The 17,657-nt window shown below is 38.0% G+C and overlaps 2 protein-coding genes across 5 annotated transcripts; one reads left to right on the top strand and one right to left on the bottom strand.

Moving 5' to 3' along the window:
- The first annotated feature begins 182 nt into the window (after nucleotides 1-182).
- On the top strand, nucleotides 183-2,054 carry LOC127637809 (U6 snRNA-associated Sm-like protein LSm8). Its single transcript, XM_052119090.1, has 4 exons — nucleotides 183-492; nucleotides 1,151-1,191; nucleotides 1,480-1,607; nucleotides 1,763-2,054. The coding sequence occupies exons 1-4, from the start codon at nucleotides 462-464 to the stop codon at nucleotides 1,851-1,853; spliced, it is 291 nt and encodes a 96-aa protein (XP_051975050.1). The 5' UTR covers nucleotides 183-461; the 3' UTR covers nucleotides 1,854-2,054.
- Nucleotides 504-14,130, bottom strand: tymp (thymidine phosphorylase). 4 transcript variants are annotated; one of them, XM_052119088.1, is made up of 10 exons: nucleotides 14,052-14,130; nucleotides 12,635-12,803; nucleotides 11,389-11,585; nucleotides 11,192-11,290; nucleotides 7,592-7,721; nucleotides 7,387-7,505; nucleotides 7,146-7,308; nucleotides 5,832-6,059; nucleotides 5,457-5,597; nucleotides 504-1,258 (listed from the first exon to the last, which is right to left on the bottom strand). In XM_052119088.1, exons 2-10 carry the CDS (start codon nucleotides 12,768-12,770, stop codon nucleotides 1,227-1,229), a joined length of 1,245 nt encoding a protein of 414 aa, XP_051975048.1. In that variant the 5' UTR covers nucleotides 12,771-12,803; nucleotides 14,052-14,130; the 3' UTR covers nucleotides 504-1,226. The 4 variants fall into 4 exon arrangements, with proteins under 4 accessions (XP_051975048.1, XP_051975046.1, XP_051975049.1 ...); XM_052119086.1 differs by lacking the exon at nucleotides 504-1,258 and adding an exon at nucleotides 2,164-4,492; XM_052119089.1 differs by lacking the exon at nucleotides 504-1,258 and adding an exon at nucleotides 2,164-4,492 and having other exon boundaries at nucleotides 5,467-5,597.
- Nucleotides 14,131-17,657: the final 3,527 nt, after the last annotated feature.

Raw genomic sequence — 17,657 nt, 5'->3', positions numbered from 1 at the left:
TGAGTAAATGATGAGAGAATTTTCATTTTTGGGTATAAACCAGCTTCTTTTTTTTGGCAGAGATGGTTTTATAATTTGATCCTATCTCTGATCTATGATACAGTAAGGGGACAGCACTTTATCATATTATACCATATCACTAGTAGTATCACCACCATCCTCAGTATTTCCATCGCCCCTCACTGTGAACTTGAACAATTTGCCTTGTGACCAAGAATTGATTCTTATCTCAAAAGTTGCTGATTGGAAACCTCTGGAGTGCGCCATCTGCGGGACAATAACAAAATCACTCGCCTACTCCCAATCGACTAAAACTGTCTGTCGTTGAGCTCCATAGGCCATTGACTTCTTGAGCCTTTTTTACCCGTTGTCATTTCCGGCTCATTTCGCAGCTGAACGAATGTGTTGCGTTTGAGCTGTCCTATTGGAGCCCCGGTGGATTCAAACGAGCACCAGCAGACATGTCCACCGCCCTCGAGAGTTACATTAACCGTATCCTTTGACGCTTATCATCATGAGTACAGGGAAGCTGCTTTAGAGCCGTTTTAATGGCTGTGTTTTTGTTTTTCAGTGGGCACGAGAGCATCATGATCATCCCGTTATATGCAAATTTTAATGTAGAAATTCAGATCAAAAGCAGTCTAAAATTCTTAAACTGTAATCTAAAACCACAGAAAATAAATATTTTAACTGAATTTAATTTAATCAAAATAAATAACTATAGGCCTATTTACAATTAACAATTTATTAACAACTTATTAACTGTAAATTGTGTTAAACAAGTAACAGGAGACATTAGGATAAGCTGTCAAATACACAGCCTGGCCAGAAAAAAAAAAAAGTATATATACTCCATGTTAAAGATAGTGTGTCTGATGTGTATGCAGTTGCATATTGTAATTCAAGTGAGCCCTGCACAATTTTCAGCCACTTTGTAATTACACATGTTCAAACTCCCTTAGGCATGTTTCAGGATTCATACACTGGACCAACGATGTAAACACTTGAATAGATACATGGCAGCAGAAATAAAAGGGCCATCTAATTTGCTGGTCTTGTGCACATTTATAGAATATCACGAATGGTATGCTTTGATGGAGCAGATGTCTTCTGTGAACCTTTGAAATTTCCTTAATCAGTACTTTTTCAGGGACCGTTGCCATCGTCACTTCCGATGGTAGAATGATTGTGGTGAGTGTTTCTCATCTATAGGACACAGTTATCCTTTACTCGCCTTTACCCAGACTTTTTTCTTCTTCTGTGGAATACAAACATTAGGCACAATGTTTAGTCTCAATCACCCTTTACTTGCATTGTATTTAAAAAGATGCAATGTATGTAAATGGATACTGAGGCTGTCCATTCCTATTAATCTGCCTTCCATGTAAGAAAGTAATACTCATGTATAATAACATGAGTGTGGGTAATTTGTGTGCAATAACAAAGAAGTCTTTATGACTCTTATTTTTTTGTCCTTAGGGAACGCTAAAGGGCTTCGATCAAACAATCAACCTCATCCTGGACGAGAGCCATGAGCGTGTGTTTAGCTCTTCCCAGGGTGTTGAACAGGTGGTTCTGGGACTGTACATTGTCAGAGGCGATAATGTGTATGTTTATAATGTCCCTTCTAGTGTTTCCATGTTGCAAAACAATTGCAGGCATGATTTTATTTTTTATGCTTCAGAGAGAAGGTCTTATGAATGTTTGGCACTGTGAGGCATCAACGTCCATGGCATCAACCTGCTGTGTTTATTTGTTCAAGGGCTGTAATCGGTGAAATCGATGAAGAGACAGATTCTGCGCTAGATCTCAGCAACATAAGGGCAGAACCACTCAATTCTGTGGTGCACTGATATCTCAGAAACACACACAAGGACAGAGAATTTCACATTTATAAGTAGTCCCCTGGCTCCAATTGAAGACTTAACCTGGGAAACCTACAGGCATGGAAAGGCAGCAATATCATTTGCTTTTTTTTTTTTAATCTTCAAGGAAATAGACTTCTTGCCATTTACATTTTTATGTGTATTGAAACAATAAAAAACTAAACAATTTTTTTTTACGTTTGATTTGAGTATTTTTATTTTCAATGGGGGTAAAGAGATGAGCATATTTGCATTCATGAATTCACTGATGTATTTGTGAAGTTCACTACATTAAACACATATTTAAATTTCTGATGTTACACATTGACTGCCATTAGCGAGTAGCCAAAAGTACTGGGTGACTCTCACAAAGAAATTTCACACCACAAAAATTAAAGAAGGTTAATAAAAATTGCATATTGAAAATGAAGCCTATTTTTAGGGCCATTAAGATGTCACAATGCCTTCATAGTCTTAATTTTCTTTACCCAAAATTTGTCTTATTTTTTATTTTGCTGTGAAATATGACCCCGGTGAATTTTTAACGTAATCAGATGTAAAGTGTTGGATCCTGAATAATATGAAGACTTAAAAGTTAGTAGTCTAATGGAAATATATAGTCTAAAGCAGATATTGAATCCAAAACCTGCTGTCATTTTAAGCAAATTACATTAAGACCTGTGTCCTTGAAAAAAAACAAAACATTTGTAGGCCTACCACTAAATGGCTGCTAAAGGTATCCATCTACCTCAACCTAATTCTATTTAAATAATTAAAAAAAACGATATGCTGAAATAATAAACAGCAAAAGATTCATAATATTTCTCTAAATAAGTGATCAAGATAAGCTCATTTTCAGTATTTATACTGTATAATGTCATTTGGATAATATTATTTTGTCTAATAAATTGGCAGTTTAATAGAATGTTAGAAATTCAAATATTCCCGCTTGTTTTTGATCACATGATTGATGTCAATTTCATACGTAATAGTAACCGTTAACATTTGAATATGAAAAAGAACAAAGAAGTTTGAACGAGACAGTCTTTTGTCCGTGGAATCATGTTTAATTTGAAGCTTGTTAACGCGAAGACATTTCTCAAGTTTCATTATTTTTTATATCCTGACAAACTATACTGCAAGTTTATGGCGTCACGCGTGCAATGTTTATGTGACCAATCGACCTCTGGAAATGGCGGAGTTAATGAAAAAAGAAAAATTAAACGCATAATCACTGCCTGGTTCTTTTACATTAGACAACGAAAGGCTAAGTAACTGAAAATATAAAATAACCACTTGTAGCCTATTGTGCTGAAATAGACGTTCTGAATTAAATATGGAAATATGTTGGCATGTTCATTTTGAAAAACCAAATAGGGTTCACATTGTGGAATTTAAGTTAATTTAACTTTTAAACAGAATCGAATTTATTTAAAATCAAAGTGTTCTCTGCAAAGCAAGCCTGAAGGAATCTTAATGCAGTAGAAATGCAAAGTCACAATTTATTTGGAAGCCTATAAAATTGAGGTACCAACATTGATAATATATATCAATAAACAATAAAGGAATATTCCGGGTTCAATACAAATTAAGCGCAATCCACAGCATTTGTGGCATATTTTGATTGGAAGTGAAAGGGGGCCAATCTGTAAATGTTCAAATACTCACTATTTCAAAAGTATAGCAACAAGACATAAACAATATTCATGTTAACATGATAGTGTGATAAAATGACTTTCTAACCTTTTCAGTGTAAAGTTATATCCAATTGTACAACTTCATTGCCATGATAAACTTTACTGCTCAAATAATATATGAGTTTTAACAGAAACATTTATGTATGTGCTTTTATAAAATTATAAGCTTCACATTTGTGCCTTTAAACTCTCAAAAAAATGGGCCCCCATTTACTTCCATTGTAAGTGCCTCGCTACCTTGGTTTTTTTTCTTCTTTTTTTTTAAGAGTCAAAATAATTTTTTTAGGTTGTCAACATTATGACACAAACGCTGTAGATTGTGTTAAACTTGTATTAAATATTCCTTTAATATACAGTTAGAGCTGGTGTCGAGTTTTGTGAAGCAAAGCTGCAGTCTTTCTATAAGTCAGTGGTGGCAGCATTCATCTACTATACCAGGGCAGCCTATCCAACTCGTAGAGATCCATCTTCCTTTAACAACATGCATGGCTGTAATTTTCAAGTGAAGTTGAGGTGAGTTTGATCAGAGCTACAACTGAACTTTGTTGGAAAGTAGATTTCCAGGAGTAGGACTGAGCAATTGGTAAGCAAATATGTTTAAATATTTTCCAGACGCATTTTCAGAGCTCAAAGATCAACAATGATCTTAAGCTAATTTGTCCACCCTGTATCACAGCAATTCAGCTGCTTGTAGATACACTGTCACTGTATACTGGTAAAATTCAATCTTTTGGTAGTCCGCAAACAGTAGGAGTCATCCTGAGGCTGTGTTATGGTGAGGTTAGGATTATTTGGGAGGTATGAATTCTGCCACACGTGACTCTGTCTTGTAACTGTTGCTGCTGCCAATGACCAAAGCTGTCTGCAGCTCAGAATGATGATGTGTACTCAGCTCTGAGCTATTGTGATGAATCCTGATCCAGGATTGACCTGTGAATTAAGTCAACGGTGTTACTCAGTGTAGCTTTCAATAAACATTGGGTATGTTGGGAATGGCACACTTGCTCCTTTTTTTTTTTTTTTTAAAGAAAGTACTACTGTTGGTAACATTTAGCACTGTTTAACATGGTATTTACATTTACATTTATGCATTTGGCAGACGCTTTTATCCAAAGCGACTTACAGTGCAATTATTACAGGGACAATCCCCCCGGAGCAACCCGGAGTTAAGTGTCTTGCTCAAGGACACAATGGTGGTGGCTGTGGGGTTTGAACCAGAGACCTTCTGATTAACAGCCCTGTGCTTTAGCCACTACACCACCACCTCTCCACCTATTTAACCTCCTGAGACCCCATGTCCACATGTGTGGTCATTACGTTTTGGCTTCATTACAGGCTTTAATGAAATTAAATCATTTCATTTATTTTAAACATCTGATCTCAGTTAAGGAGACACTAGGCTGTCATTAAAAAGTTAAACTTTCGGTAATCAGTACTTCGATTTCAAATATTTCACCATTATTTTAACATCGTTGGCAGTAATTGGATGATGCTGGACATTACTTTGAATCAGCATTATTTATGCTAATTTCTGATGTAATGTCTGTAATGTCTCAAAAACAAATCACCAACACTCCTGAAAACATTATAAACAATATGATTTAAATAATCAATAAACAAATAGACTTACTATAGCTTGGTATTATTTGAAATTTCACAACTTTGTCCCACTGTCCACAAATGTGAACATAAATTTTCAGGGAAAAATTATAAATTTTTTGCATGTTTCTTAGGGGCTACTAGTTTCCAATCAAAAAGGGGAATGGAATATGCACACGGCAGTCACGCTCAGGTCTCAAGTGGCAAAAAAATAAATAAAATAAAAAAATGGAATGCAGTATACAGTATATACTGCTTCCGAACAAAGCCATACACTGATAGTGTTTTTACTAACCTTTCATTACCTGCTGTCCCATGTCTACCAATATCTCTGCTCCCACACTGTGATCGATTTGCTCTCCTGATTTAGTCCGTCCTGCCCCTAACATGTGCAGCACTTGGGCCAGGGCCAAACCATCAATCTCCAAAACTGTACCTGTCAATCAAACAAACAGTTGTCACATGCACACAATGCCTGCCACTGAGGAAATAAATGTGATGTTTTTCTGAAAATGTGTGTAGATGAATTGCAATGCAGATGTACCAACAGCGAATATTAATAGTGAGCTCTGTGCGATCTGTATATGTTATCATGTCTGTGCTGTTAGTGTTATGTAAACTTCATTAACATTCATTTTATTTTTCAAATGGGAACAAGGAATGTAATTACCATCATGTTGCACCTTAAGATCTGTGTGATATGCTGCCTTTTTCATGTGCTGAAAGTTATTATTGCCGTCTGAGCACAGGGAACAGGCAACATCTTCATGCACACCCTGGGCCACCAACATAGCCTGGAACTTTTTTAAAGCGCCCCCATCCTTCAGTTTTAGTGCAATCTCATTTTTCCCAATCTCTAGTGAGGGGGAGTGGCCACTTATCCATAATAGGTATCCACCTATATACAATCAGAGATTGGGCAAAATGTTATGCATTTCTTACCTGTTTTATAGCAACATTTGTGATCAGGATTACACAGATTAAGACAGGTGAAGGGTGAATTTGCTTATATGGTAAATGGTCTGCACTTATATAGCACTTTTATTTTAACCTTAGAGGTTACCAAAGCACTTTACCCTGTGTCCCAATCACCCATTCACACACACACTCATACACCAATGACAGCAGAGCTGCCATGCAAGGCGCCTGCCATTGGGAGCAACTTGGGGTTCAGTGTCGTGTAGGCCAGGAATCGAACCGCCAACCCTGCGATTGGCAGCCGACCCGCTCTACCAACTATGCCACAGCCACCTCAAAAGCAAGTTAAGCCCTATCGACAACATCTGTGGCATGCTGTCAATTATCATCACCTCATTCTTCAGTTTGTAGAAACAAAAAATCCTTGTAAAGTTTTGCACCCACAATGGAAGTCTATGGGCCACAGCCAGGGCTGGACTGGTAATCTGGCATGGCATATTCCCGGCGACTTGGGGCTGATCATGGGTGGACTGGTCATCGAGAGAACCGAGGCCAGTGGGTCGGCCGCAAAACTTGCCGAATGGGCTGAATTAAGCAAAAATGAGCCGCCGTGTTATGCAGAATGGGCCACAAAAAAGTGCCACAATATGCAGAAACCCCCATTTTGCATCAATTCAAGTTTGAACACATTTCATCTAGTGCAACTAGAAGTAGACAAGGGGTCTGTTCCTGTGGGAACCAGGAAGTAACAGCGTTCACATAAACAATGTTGAGTGCGATCCAGATGCATTTTCACTCTAAAATAGACTGCATTACATCATTTACAACTAAAAATACAACACACTTTTGGTGCCACTCATTCACACTTGTCCATACGTTCAACAGCACTTTCAGTTTCAGCCACAGGGGGCAGTGATTTACATTTTGGTAATCACAGACTGATTTCGGCAGCAACATTTTCAACCTACTCTTGCCATATTCACAGTGTAATCAGAGTGGTTAAAAGTGTTTTATGAAAAGTTATGTCACATCCCTACTTTTTATCCTTAAAATGGGTCTTCCTTACCTAAAGCAGTGACTAATTCTTTTAGATCATCTGGCCCCCGTCCTTTAAGACATTCAAGAGCTTCACACACCTCCACTGCATTTCCCACACATCGGCCAATGGGAGCGTCCATCCGGCTAAGCACTGCACCTGTCTTCACACCCAGGCTGTTGCCTGCAGTAACCTATTGGCACATGGACCAGCACAGCATCATACAATGTCATACCACATCCACACACATACACATACTAAGTCTTCTTACGAGTGCCTGGGCGAGATGGCGAGCACTGTCCAGATCTTTATATAAAGCAGCCCTGCCAAATTTCACATCTAACACAAGAGCACTGAGGCCTTCGGCACCTTTCTTAGAAATGATAGAGCCTGTATAAAGACACAAACAATCAAGAGAAGTAGATTTAACCATTTCACTGAGATGCTCCACTGAGAGATTTCTATGTTAAGCTCACCTGTGATGAGAGGAAGACTATCAACTGTTGAAGTGGCATCTCTGAGCGCATACAGAACACGATCTGCTGGCACTAGAGTCTCTGTCTGACCCACGATGCAGCAGCCTACATCCTGTAGGATTTGCTTCACCTAGAAACACATACACATGATATCTTAAGAAGTTGAGTGCATTTTTTATATTTCAGAAAATGTAGTGGTTCAACCAGGTATTTTTATGCACATTGAAAATGTGGATACTGTGCACAGTATCCATAAAACAGTATATACTGCTGCAGTGGAATAGGATGCTATTGTGTGTGTGTGTGTGTGTGTGTGTGTGTGTGTAGTAGACCTGTTTTGACATAACATGCTTTGAAAATATTTGTAGTATGTAGCAATACATACTGTATGTAGTTTGACATATTCTTTAACTAATACATTTTCTTAAGTAAATTATTATATATATATTTATTTTATTAATTTTTAAATATTTTATATAAATATGTTATTATATTCTTGGTTTTACCTTAGGATAAACAGCAATATTTATAATCTCTGATCAAATGAAACTATTAAACGTTAGCTTTTGTAACATTCAGGGTTTGTGCTATAGGACATTCGGCTAAAAAAATCCAAACACATATTTTTTAAACAGCATTATACACTGGTGGCCAAAAGTTTGGAATAATGTACAGATTTTGCTGTTTCGGAAAGAAATTGGTACTTTAATTCACCAAAGTGGCGTTCAACTGATCACAAAGTATATTCAGGACATTACTGATGTAAAAACAGCACCATCACAATTTGAAAAAAATCTTTATTGATCAAATCTAGACAGGCCCATTTCCAGCAGCCATCACTCCAACACCTTATCCTTGAGTAATCATGCTAAATTGCTAATTTGATACTAGAAATCATTTGCCATTATATCAAACACAGCTGAAAGCTATTTGGTTTGTTATATGAAGTTTAACATTGTCTTTGTGTTTGTTTTTGAGTTACCACAGTATGCAATAGATTTGCATGTCTTAAGGTCAATATTAGGTCAAAAATGGCAAAAAAAAAAAAACAGAAATTGTTTCTTGTTCTTCTATTCTGTGTGCGATTTTAGCCATTCTAACTTCCACGAGACTGAGCCGTTGATTTAGCCATGCCCCCTCTTTCCAACATACTGCACCAACATCGAAACCAACACAAAGCATGTTCCTATGCTTCTCAAACACAACAGTAGCAGAATAACACCCTCAACTGACTAATTATAAATCATAATATAGGATTAAACCTCAATAATTCGCTGCAGCAACAACACTATGAGAACGCCCAAAATGACTGACAGGCAGAAAACACCTCAGGCGTTCTCTGATTGGATGCATAACAAATATATGGAAAACATTAAACTGGCATGTTGTTCTGCCATGGACACCACACCTGTTTTTTAAATGTATTTATTTTTATTTTATCCACTTTTCTCCCAATTTGGAATGCCCAATTCCCACTACTTTGTAGGTCCTCGTGGTAGCATGTTTGCTCATCTCAATCCAGGTGGCGGAGGACAAGTGTCAGTTGCCTCCGTTTCTGAGACAGTTAATCCGTGCATCTTAACACGTGGCTCGTTGTGCATGACACCGCAGAGACTCAAAGCACGGGGAGGCTCATGCTATTCTCTGCAATCCACGCACAAATTACCATGTGCCCCATAAAGAGCAAGAACCACTAATCACGACCACGTGGAGGTTACCTCATGTGACACTACTCTCCCTAGCAACCAGGCCAATTTGGTTGTTTAGTAGAGCTGGCTGGAGTCACTCAGCACACCCTGGATTCAAACTTGCGACTCCAGGGGTGTCCCTAAACATAGAAGTAAATCCACTACAGAATGGCTTCAAAAAAGAAAATCCACCTTTTGGAGTGGCCTAGTTAGATCCCAGACCTTAACCCAAAAGAGCTATCGGAAACACTCTTGAGGTTACTGGTGCCAAAGGAGGATAGATCAGTTATAAAATACAATGTTTCACTTAATTTTTACACAGTACTGTGAATGTTTAATGAGATGTTTTCAACTAAGACATGAAAGGTTATAATTGTTTGTGTGCTGTTAGCTTAAGCACACTATGTTTGCCTATACTTATGACAAATTAATGTAGAAAAACAGCTAATTCCAAAGAATTCACAGACTTTTCTTGCCACTTGTATGGTCTCAGGAATGTGCTTTATTAATCATTTTAAGAAGATTAGAAATATTTGTACCGCTTTGGTTTTCTGTGGAAAATTTAAACCATTTTCTGTGTCTATATAAATGACTAAACCGTCCTTACGAAACAGTGAACTGTTATTGGTTGGAAACAACAGTACATCCTGGGCTGGCATCTGCATTAACACTGACACTGCCTTTGTGTGGATACATAGAATAAAAGTGTGTGTGTGTGTGTGTGTGTGTATGTGTGTGTATGTGTGTGTGTTTTTGTCAGTCATATTATTTTATTCTAACCTTTAATTTATTGGTAACACTTTACAAACTGTATCCGCAAAGCAACCAGCATTGTGGACGACCCCACACACCCCTCACACAAACTCTTTACCCTCCTCCCGTCTGGCAAGAGGTACCGAAGCATTCGGGCCCTCACGGCCAGAATGTGTAACAGCTTCTTCCCCCAAGCCATCAGACTCCTCAATACTCAGAGACTGGTTTGACACACACACACACACACGTGTCCTGAGTTGCACTTTAATTACTGTCACTTTATAACTGTCTGCTACCTCAATAACTGCTATGTATGTTATTGAGGTATGTTCTCATAGTATGTTATGTTTACATTTTTAGAAACTGTCATCTTTTTGCACTACTGAGTACTGGTCGGCGCTGCACTGTCTATTGTCCTGTTCATTGTCAGAAATTTGTTGTACTGTCTCAGTACTTTTTGTGACGTTTGCACGTGCACTTTATATAGGTATATATAGGTTTTTTATATAGGTATTTTATTTCGTTGTGTTGTCTCATGTGGTCCTGTGTTGGTCCTTTGTTGTTTTTATGTAGCACCATGGTCCTGGAGGAACGTTGTCTCGTTTTGCTGTGTACTGTACTAACTGTATATGGTTGAAACGACAATAAAAACCACTTGACTTGACAATAAGGTTCCATTTGTTAACATTAATAACAATAGTTAACATGAACTAACAATGAACAACACTTTTACAGCATTTATTATTATTAATGTTAATTACAACATATATACTGATACATTTTAAAATGTACATTTGTGTTTGTTAACATAAGGTAATGAATTATGTACTAACAATGAACAATTGTATTTTTCTTAACAAACATTAACAAAGATTTTGTTCATTGTTTGTTCATGATACCTAATGCATAATCTACTGTTAACAAATTGAACCTTATAGTGTTACCAATTTCTTTTACTGCAGGAAAAATTAATTCTGCATATGTTAATCCTTTGAACATCTAATTTTTTCCCCAATTTTTTTTTTATGCTTTGTAATTCATTTTATAACCAAGCCTAATGATAGTTTTAACCTCATTCTTGAGAAAACATTTCAAAAACTTCACATCATAGTCACAAGGAAAACCTTTAGATCCCAAAATCTCACAGAAGTCACATTACCTGTTCAACAGACTGGTTGACTTTAAATCCTGGGATCGACTCCAGCTTATCCAATGTGCCACCTGTATGTGCTAATCCTCTCCCACTTATCATGGGCACCTTGAAAAAACAAACAGACACATCAGCTGCATGTTTCATATAACATAAAATGTAATACAAAATTTGTGTTTTAATATACTACGGCCCATTTTCCACACCTTACAACCACATGCAGCCAAAGCAGGAGCAAGTGGGAGACTGACTTTGTCTCCGACCCCACCAGTTGAGTGTTTGTCCACAACAAACCAATTCTCTGGCCAGACAAACACCTCCCCAGAGTTCATCATCTCTTTTGTCAATGCCAGAGTCTCCTCATTCGACATACCCTTCTGCCATATGGCCATTAGCATAGCACCTGCAGTTGCAACACATAATCTTTTGCAAACAATGCTACTGAAAGAGACATAAATGCCCCCATAATGAGTTTTCTGTGTTTTATTCGTAATACCTGTTTTTTTCATATTCTGTTTTAGACCTATAAACACAGATGAGCCAAAACATTATGACCAAATATGCTATTGGTCTTCCACATGCCTCCAAAACACTGCCAACCCACTGAGCCATGGACTCTACAAGACCCCTGTGGTATCTGGCACCAAGACATTAGCAGCAGATCCTTCAAGTCCTGTAAGTGATGATTGTCCAGCACAACACACAGATGCTCAATCGGATTAATATCTTGAACACTTCATCATGTTTCTCAAACCATTCCCGAACAATGTGTGCTGTGTGGCAGGGTGCATAATCCTGCTAAAAGAGGCCACTGCCATCAGGGAATACCATTGCCATGTAGGGGTGTACCTGGTCTGCAGTGATGTTTAGGTATGTGGCACGTTTTAAATTGACGTCCACATGAATGGTCGGACCCAGGGTTTTCCAGCAGAACATTGCCCAGAGCATCACACTCACTCCACCGGCTTGTCGTCTTCCTACAGTGCATCGTGGTGCCATCACTTCCCCAGGTAAACGGCGCACACACACACGGCCAAACACGTGATGTAAAAGAAAACAGGTCTCATCAGACCAGGCAACCTTTTTCCACTGCTCCAAGGTCCAGTTCCGACCCACCTCCATTCAACATGTTAACTGCGAGAACTGATAGTTTGCTTACCATCTAATCTACCCAGACCTTGACATGTTGCCTTGTTAGGAAATGATCAACGTTATGACCACTCACAGGTGAAGCGAATAATGTTTTGGCTCATCTGTATGCATGCTATTGCATAAAACATAAAATTTTAATTAGATATAATTTCTCGAATAGAGAATTTGTTAAGAAATGGATTGAAGTGTTTTATGTTTTTAGATGCAAATATGGCCCCTTAATGGAAGAGTAAATTTCGGACAATTTCTTATCATCTTAGAATGTGTATGGAACTATGTTCTTTAAAATAATGCACTTACCTATTTGACTCTCCTGGATGGCCGCTGATTTAACCCCTTGCACAAAGGTATGTATATCTGCTGGACTGAGTTCACCACCATCCCGTTTCAGTTTGATAAGCTCTTGAAAACTGACGGGGTTGTTTTCAGTTGTCATCTTTACGTATGTCTCTTTTTATGCTAAAAGGAACTTTGTTCAGGGGAAATTTTATGTCAGTGGTTAAATTTTACTGTTTGCACTGTATGCTTTGTTTACAATGATACCTGTCAAGCACATAAAGTAGTTATCTATCTACCAGAGTTGTATGTTTAAAAAACAAAACAGTATCAGTAACAGTATTAACAGTGTCTAAAAATATACACATCAGTCCTCTCCAGTCTTTTAGGAACTTATGTGAATTGATTGATTTAATTTTTTGTTCCTTTTCATAAATACATAAAATATAGTATGTGTACTGTATGTAAAATGAATGGAATGTGAAAAGAGGAACCTGAAACCTATTGACCAATCACAAATCACTACAGTTTAGAAAAATATTTGATCTACAAAACAGTGCCAACAGGACATTATATAGCATACTATTTTAAACTCAATATTTAAAACAACTTAAAATACTTAAAACTTAAAGTCTCATAGTGGTGCAAGAAAGTAAGAACCAAATTTGAAATGAATATATCCATGACAAAAAAGGAATAATTCTTCCAAAAACACAGGAGCATTTTATTTGGATTGAACCAGTCAACAATTTCCCATTTTAAGTCTTTGACAAATAAGTTTTGTATTATTATTATTATTATTATTATTATTATTATTATTATTATTATAATACAAGACTATTTGATTGAGAGTTAAGGAGACAGCCCAGCTGAAAAGACATGCTTGTTGTGAACTTTTATTTTGTTGTTAACATTTTAATATTAACTGTTAAATGAAAATTATCATATTTTGGATATTGTAATCTATTTAAAATACATTCATATACACAAATATATTTTGGCTACCATGAAAGCCAAAAGTTGAATACAAAATTAGCTTATGATTTTAATATGCTTTATCGAGTATAGTTTGGCTAATATAAAAAAGTAATAAAAAAATGTCCTTTTCTTAGTTTTCAATGTCTACAATTAGCACATGCCTGCTTGATATTCAAACTGAATGTCTGGTTGTGCTGAAACCAAAAATACAAAGAAAATGTGTACCAAGAAAACATTTATTTTGCACAAAGAAAATTAGCTTCAGTTAAATTATTCAAAAATATGTTTTGGATACCATGAAAGCCAAAAGTTGAAAACAAGATGAATTTTTAGGATTTTAAAATGCTTTATAGAGTATAGTTTGGATAATATAAAAAGTAAAAAAATGAAAGTGTAGCATAGGCCTTCTTAATAAACCAAACATCTGGTTTATAGATTAAGGAATATAAAATCAAACTCTTACCTTCCTTTACTGCAGAGAGTACTGTAAGTGGACACTCTCCCATACACCCATGTCAGTGACTTATTAACCAGCCTTTTTTTGTCTCTTTGGATCTGACTTTGTTTGCACTTTCAAGTTCTGTCAATAGTCGTCTATTGGCTTAAATCTGATGGTTGCAGTCCAATGCCGGAAGCTATGACATTATTTTTACAGCAGTGACTTCCAAATAATCCAAATAAACCCATTTGTCCTTTTTGTTTAATGGTAATACTTAATATGAAATGAAGACCTAAATTAGATAGATAAATAGATCGATCCTTTATTGTCATTGTCACCAGTACAACGAAATTTAAAGTGCTCACCAGTCAGTACATCATTCATAAATTAATAAGATATAACAAAATACAAAATAAATAAAAATATTGTATATAAAATCTATATAAAAGCCCAAGTATGCCCACATACCCACATAAAAGTACATTTTATCATTGCACATCCCTTTTTACAGTCAATTGTAAACAGTATTACTTCATAATTAATTAGCAGTATTGAGTATGGTAATTAGTAGTAGTAGTCCTTTATTGTCACATAGTAAACCAGTGAAATTGGCCATCGACCTGTCCATACAAACATACATATGACAAGGGGATAGACAGGACAGGAAGACAGGGAATTAGAAGAAATACAGCATGACATGAGGAGAGGAGAGGAGAAAAAAAAAAAAAGGCAGCCCCCAGACTATGCTCCTTAAGAAGTACAGTGTGGGAACAGGGAAAAAAACACCTCAGCAACATTAGCACATAATCAGTACACTCTACAACATGAACAAGACTTGCAACAGGGGAGGGATTGGGGGTGGAGGTGGCCCAGCACAGGCAAGCAGCCATCCGGACCTGCAGCCATGTTCGGCGCTGGTCACAGACCCGCCTGTCAGACTGGGGGTACAAAGCGTAAGGCGAGGGATAGGGTATCGGGCGGATGATTGCATATCTGTATATATGTGTAAGAGTTCATGTGTGTGTAGGCCTGGAGAGTCGCTATGCCAGCATCTAATCTAGGTGCCTCAGTCCGCAGGGGTTGTCATAGCGATACACAGCAAGTTGCCATGGAGACAACCTTGATCAGGTCCCAGACATAGTCAACAATCACCAGGTGTCTGGGGAGTCGGGAAGGAACGCGAGAGTGGCTCACTGCAGTGCTCTTCCGGGTGAGTTGTTGTTCCAACAGCGGCCTTGGCCAAGGCCAGTGCTGGTTGAGGGTGGCGAAACAGATAAGATTGGGATTGTTTGGTCTTAAGGAGAGTAGCCGCATTCTAATTTACACGGCTATTCTCCTGGTCCATTTTGGTCTCTGAAACGATCCATTTGCCTTTGCAAAGCTGTGAGCTTCTCCATGATGTTATCCGTATTTTGGTTCATAGACCCAGTCTGAGTGCAGACAGCTCTGCCCACTGTTTCAATCATGACGGGCAGCCTTGTGAGGCTTTGGACAGCTGTCACCGTCTTCTTAACTCCTCGATAAACCAGGGCAATGCCTAATCCAATCAGCAGAAGACCTGTTATCATGGTACCGAATAGGTAGATATCTTCAACGTCCTCCACGGAAAGAGCCGCCAGACACACGACCCGCCACCTCTCCCACGCGTCCATCGTGTAGCCAGCTGCGAACGTTCCGTCAGGGCAGACAGGTTCCCCCGAACCCAAGCTTCTCGTCGAGAAGATGGTGTCAATTGCGTTGAGAGACCAGTTGATCAAATCCATGATGACTTAGTTTGAAGAGCAGTGCTGAGAGAGTCTCTCAAGTACAAGACAGTAGACTAGATATGACGAGAGGAGCAAAGCAGGGAAGATAAGGGTAGGGAGAGGGTGAGAAAATGCGACCGCCTTCGTTGAGAGCCAAGAGAGAATATGCTTATGAATATGAATATTGCGTTTGAATCTGTTTGTCCTTGTTTTGACTGATCTGAATCGTCTGCCTGACGGCAACAACTCAAACAGAGTGTCCAGGGTGTGAAGAGTCCTTTATAATGTTCTGTGCTTTTTTGATGCTACTGGGGCTGTGTAGTTCTTCCAGTGTGGGGAGAGGGCAGTCGGCGATTTTTTGGGCCGTGTTGATGACCCTCTGCAGCGCTTTCCTCAGAGCCACTGTGCAGCTGGTGTACCATACACAGATGCAGTATGTAAGAATGCTCTTGATGGAGGCTTGGTAGAAGGACACCAGCAGTTTCTGTGTGTTGTTATTCTTTCTGAGTATTCTCAGGAAGTAAAGTCTCTGCTGGGCCTTTTTCAGTAGCTCAGAGGTGTTGGCGCTCCAGGTCAGGCCCTCCCCAATGTGGACTCCCAGGAAGCGGAAGTCTGCCACCCTCTCCACACTTATCGATACTTTTGAAGGACATGCTCAAGCATTAAAAGGGGACCATGGGGAAGTTCTCACAGGCCTTTATGGCATAAGGTTTTGAGTGAAATGTCCATGCATAAATGTTGGCTTTCATTAGCAGTGATGATCCATATTGGTTTCAAAAACCTTGTTCAGAACTATTAATTGAGGAAACAAAAATCACAATATTATAATTATTTTGTCATAGCTGTTGGGTAATAAGGTGAACACAACAAAACCACTCTGGCATACATTTATGGACAACATGTTCTCACTCCCAAATGTCATACATGTGCGGTTGGGTGCTTAAAAATATCTAGTTTAATGTTTGTTAAATAATGTATATCAAAGTGTCTCTTTCATGTTTTATATGGTTGTTTATCAGTTAGGTTTAGAAATGGGGTTGGGTTTATGGGATATAAAGTATTATATGCTTGTATAATGTAATATCACACTAATATATTTATAAGTGTTATAAAAGATTGAGGTTAAGCACACAAAATAACATTCGAAGATTGATAACGGACACCAAAGTTTTCTCGTTAAAAACAATGGGGGTTCTCATCGCGTCAATGAGATATGGAACGCGAGAGGACGTCAGCGGCACCTTTGGCGTCATAATGCAGACGCGGCCGGCTTCTGCACACGCGTCAACATTGGACGCTTAGGGAATGAGAACGGGTTGTCCCGGAAGGATCAACAATAAAAGGAAGGTTGAATAGGCTTATAACTGAAGGGGTTGTTGAACTGTATTTTAGGGCGCTGTGTCACATGTGTTTCTATGTTGTAATTTTATACAGTTCATTAACTTATATTTTTGTTGGCCAAAACAGTGGTTTGATATTTTACTGTGATACCTTTTCCATTTGACGCTGTTTATTATTTGGTTTCATAATTGATTTACTGTTTAAATTATTCAAGAAAAGCGATTAAACATTTATAGTACATTTTAAAAATAGATATGTGGGGAAGGTGGATTTTCACATTTTGTTTAGATGGCATTTTATGTTTTAAACAAAGGTTTTGTTCTCATAGTAGTATAAATATATCATGTTCCTGCAGTGACTATGTCATGTGGCAACCTGATCCACTATAAATATGTATTAAATGAACTGTATCTTTTCTTTATTTGACAAGAAAAGTGGAAAACAATAGGTAATATAAATGTTAGACTCCCAAACATTAATTTTGTAAATAGAATAGAACAGAAGAACAGGGAGCCCTGCAACAGATGTCATGGCACCCACAGAG

This window comes from Xyrauchen texanus, chromosome 45 (genome assembly GCF_025860055.1).
Source record: "Xyrauchen texanus isolate HMW12.3.18 chromosome 45, RBS_HiC_50CHRs, whole genome shotgun sequence".
Classification (NCBI taxonomy): domain Eukaryota; kingdom Metazoa; phylum Chordata; class Actinopteri; order Cypriniformes; family Catostomidae; genus Xyrauchen; species Xyrauchen texanus.
This window is presented reverse-complemented; position numbering and strand designations above follow the sequence as displayed.

Coding starts and splice junctions, on each gene's coding strand:
- LOC127637809 (XM_052119090.1), top strand. CDS start 462: ATGTCCACCGCCCTCGAGAGTTACATTAACC. Junction 1,192..1,479: donor CCGATGGTAGAATGATTGTG/GTGAGTGTTTCT, acceptor TTTTGTCCTTAG/GGAACGCTAAAGGGCTTCGA. Junction 1,608..1,762: donor ATTGTCAGAGGCGATAATGT/GTATGTTTATAA, acceptor TATTTGTTCAAG/GGCTGTAATCGGTGAAATCG.
- tymp (XM_052119086.1), bottom strand. CDS start 12,770: ATGACAACTGAAAACAACCCCGTCAGTTTTCAAGAGCTTATCAAACTG. Junction 7,722..11,191: donor TCAACCAGTCTGTTGAACAG/GTAATGTGACTT, acceptor ATGTGTTTCTAG/GTGAAGCAAATCCTACAGGA. Junction 5,598..5,831: donor TCTTAAGGTGCAACATGATG/GTAATTACATTC, acceptor TTTGATTGACAG/GTACAGTTTTGGAGATTGAT.